Source organism: Myotis davidii, unplaced genomic scaffold, assembly GCF_000327345.1.
Source record: "Myotis davidii unplaced genomic scaffold, ASM32734v1 scaffold327, whole genome shotgun sequence".
Taxonomy (NCBI): domain Eukaryota; kingdom Metazoa; phylum Chordata; class Mammalia; order Chiroptera; family Vespertilionidae; genus Myotis; species Myotis davidii.
The window spans coordinates 703,445-707,438 of NW_006298628.1; the positions used below are offsets into that span (position 1 = coordinate 703,445).

Below are 3,994 nucleotides of genomic sequence, written 5' to 3' on the forward strand. Positions count from 1 at the left end.
TGTAGGGAGGACCTCATTTTCACAGGCATTTGCCTGCCTCCACCCCATTCCCAAGCTCAAGTGTGAAAATGCTGGTCACAAACCCTACAGCAGGTCACCTTACCCTGTGCAGGCTTAGAAAGGCTAATGTATCCTCACCAGAAACACACACACAGGAAGGTGAGACGTATCACCTGGAATTTGTTCAAAGAAAGTCCATAGACTAATAATCCTTTAGTTTAATATTTATGGGAATGGGAGGAGATAGGAGTGGGATACGCCAGACTTCAACTTGCCAATTCACCACTCCAAATAAACCTGAGTGCCTGTGTAGCTCTGGATGGCAAAGTATCACCTCAGAGCTCAAGGCAGTCATTCTTCCCCCACCCCCAAAGATATGAGCTACATTCATGTTAACTTAGCAACTGCCAACAGAGAATTGTGTAAAGTAGTTCATGATTGTGGCTCTCGCCTCTTTGAAGTTAACTGAGCACTCGCTACCAAGAGAAGTATTAAGAACCTGACTCAATCTCCCAACTTCCCCAGAGAGTGAAAAAAACACTAACAGGCAAGACATGGGACTGGTGGCATGTCTGTAGAACAAACAGCACATTTATCATCTATCCAGATTAGAACTGGGGATTCTTGGCTCTGCCCCTAGGAGAGTATAAAAATGACCCAGAGATGTTAGAGTTAAAACTTAAATTCTGCTTCCATCGTTGTCTCTAGAGTAACTTCTTGTAAATCTATCAGCCTGAAAACCATATGCAGAATAAGCACATACATGGTTTGGTATCCGTTTCTGAAACAATGGTTTGGCAGAAGCTAAAAACAAGGTGGTAAAAATCTACAAAAAGCCTTCAAATACTTCATAATCCAATGCTGCCCTCTAGCAACTCGAGAGAGGAATAACACTAACAAGCCAACGGGTCAGGAATCTGAAATGTTCAGGATTAACTTTTCAAAATGTTGCTACAAGAGAAAGGGTCTCCACAATTGTACAATAGCCCATCTTAACACAAAATTTCCTTTTAGAAAGATGCTGGGATATGTTAACACAATCCACACCTACTGGGCTACTCTACAGACGGAAAAAGCCTGAAGACACTGAAGGCACCAGCCACTGGTCCATCTGTGTGAACAGTTATGTGGGATTTATTACTTCCCCGGGCAGAGTCATTTTACATCCCTAGAAAAACTTCCTCTCCCCTGACTTTTCCATGTTTTAGAAAGGAGGTGGATTGAAAGCTCTTAGATCTACTTGATACTTCTCACAACCAATACTTCATAAATACATGGTTATCGTGTCAGTTTTTCCTAAGAAATGTAGGGACTAGTCTAAAGCAGTTATATTACAATTAATGAATTATGGAATCAACTGCCAACCTTGGAACTCAAAGGAAACATTTAAGTCTTGGTAAGGAGCATTTCCAGGAAGGGGAGTGACTAATAATTAGGACAACAGTGACAGGTTTCATCACAACCACTGAAAGTACTACATCCAGAAAAGGCCTTTCATTTCCACAATCACTTTTCCAGGACGACTTGCAAGTTCGAAATTCATTCTATGCGATGTCATCGCTCTCATGTCAAGCAGATCTTATATTACAATTAAAGAATTATGGAATCAATTGCCGCCAACCTTGGAGCTCAAAGGAAACATTTAAGTCTTGGTAAGGATCATTTCCAGGAAGGGGAGTGGCTAATAATTAGGACAAGAGTAACAGGTTTCTTCACAACCACTTGAAGTACTACGTCCAGAAAAGGCCTTTCATTTCCACAATCACTTTTCCAGGACGACTTGCAAGTTCGAAATTCATTCTATGCGATGTCATCGCTCTCATGTCAAGCAGATCAGAGCCTGTTAGTTGTTACCCTGAAACATGGAGAGACCTACGCTGGGAAAGGAGGGCCTACTAATCAGGTCTAAGTGTGAAATAGGAGAACATCCGCCTATGTGACTTCTGGCTGCAGACAGGTGTTTCCAATTTCTCATGTTTCGTCTTAAAAGAAATGCATCCACGTTAGTGCGTCTGTGTGCAGGTGGGGAGGGAAGAACCGCATACATTTTTTTTTTCATCTTTATTGTTAAAAGTATTACATATGTCCACTTTCCCCCCCCCCTCATTGACCCCGTCTATCCCACCCCTGTTCTCCCACATACATTTATTTTCAAATAAAAGTTGCCATGTATTTATTATACATTTCTATTAACTTAAATATGTACAGTTGGCTCAAAAAATCATGATCCGTACATTATCACACATTCTGGAAAGCTTCTCAGATCTATCAGGATGGGCTTCTCTTGTGACTCAACTGAATCTGAGGAAAGAATAGAAGAAATCACACACCTGATTTATAACTGCCGGTCATCAACAAACATGTAAAAAACAAACAAACAACATGTACTGACATTGTAATTTTCAGTGGCAAAATAGCTGGAGTGCTTTCCCCCACAGCTAATGTTTTGCTCAATATTATTCTACTTTCAAAAATTCTTTCCTCTATGTAAATCCATATGCACTCCGTCTCTCCTCAACATGTATGAATCCCAAAGATCAAATCAGTCAATTGTAATGAATAGGCCACTGCAAAGCTCAGCCTCAAGTCTACCATGTCTCATTTCAAAGGTCAAACCCTGAGAAGCAGCATGTCCTACTGTTTTAAATTTTGGGCAGCAAAACTAATGACCAGACATTAACTAGGTCTATGACAATCTACTATTAACTAGCTACAGGGCAAGCACTTATAATCTCTCAAGAAACATATAGTATAAAGTAAGAGGATTTGAAGCTCCGGGAAGCTTTAATTCTATCTGAAGATACTTATCTCTCACTGTTCAGTCTCCTTTGTGGATTAAATGTTTAGTAATTACATTAGAGAGCTGACCTCAGAAGAAAAGGGCCAGATTACTGTTGAAATTCCCAAGGACGCTCTGCCTGTGTGCTCAGTGGTTGAGCATCAACCTAAGAACTGAGATCATGGTTCGATTCCCAGTCAAGGCACATACCTGGGTTTTGGGCTCCATCCCCAGTGTGGGGCATGCAGAAGGCAGCTGATCAATGATTCTCATCATGTATGAGAATCGCCCTCTCCCTCCCTTTCTGAAATTTATTGATTTAAAGAAAAGAAAAAGAAATTCCCAAGGAAGATTCACGTCCAACCAGGCTCCTCCTGATCTACCTTCCGTCCCACTCCCCTAAAGGAATACATAGCAACACAGGGGCAAAGAAACAAAGATCAGCTAATGTGGTCCTTTTGCCACTGACAGCAATGGGCGTAACCTTAAAACCTGAAGAAGCAATTTAAAGGATTTTCTTACTTCAAATGATCTCTTTAGAAGTCTGAGTAATGGTGCAACCTGCAAAAGTAAAAGACAAATGATCTAAACAACTTTGTGATAACCCAGAGTACTGTCAATCAGATCACAGAAGGCACTTAGGGATAGTTTAAGGGGGTAGGAGGGTGGAGTCATTCTCACCAGGCAGCTAGGTTGACTTCTCAATCGGACATTCTGAAGTAGTCTAATGCTAATTTAAGCTCAGATTTTAGATGAAAGTCTTAAGCTTGTCCCAAAGCATCAAACTGCGGTCTAAGAAATACCTGACCAGCCATACCCCACAGAAATGCTGTCAGTCCAACCTACTTGTTAGAAACTCTCACTGGAGAGCAACGCTTGTGAAAACGCTAATGGCCTGTGGGGCTTACTTAAACAAAAGAAAATTTCAGTTATAATAAACCAAAGGAAGAGAATTTCTAAGTGCGACAAGACTCTATATTCTTTTATATAATCCAAACTGAATCACCAAAAATGATCTGAAATGAGGATGGAAAATATCAATTTTCCAGGTATAACCCATTTTCCTTTCAAAGTAAGTTGAACTTGAAACCATATTATTGTTTGCTATATTCTTTTCACAGCTATATCCTCCAAGTCAATTCACATGCCTCCTTTTCTTCACTCCAGATTTCGTTTTATTTCAAAACATACTTTCCCCAAAGCATATAAACACAA

At 40.4% G+C, this 3,994-nt stretch overlaps 1 protein-coding gene across 1 annotated transcript in view; it reads right to left on the minus strand.

Moving 5' to 3' along the window:
- Window positions 1–2,098: 2,098 nt before the first annotated feature.
- UTP18 (UTP18 small subunit processome component) overlaps window positions 2,099–3,994 on the minus strand; it is a 24,017-nt gene continuing 22,121 nt past the window's right edge. The window contains 2 exon segments of the mRNA XM_015570769.1: window positions 2,099–2,301; window positions 3,302–3,340. Of these exon segments, the coding sequence (XP_015426255.1) occupies window positions 3,316–3,340 (25 nt within the window). The 3' untranslated portion in view covers window positions 2,099–2,301; window positions 3,302–3,315.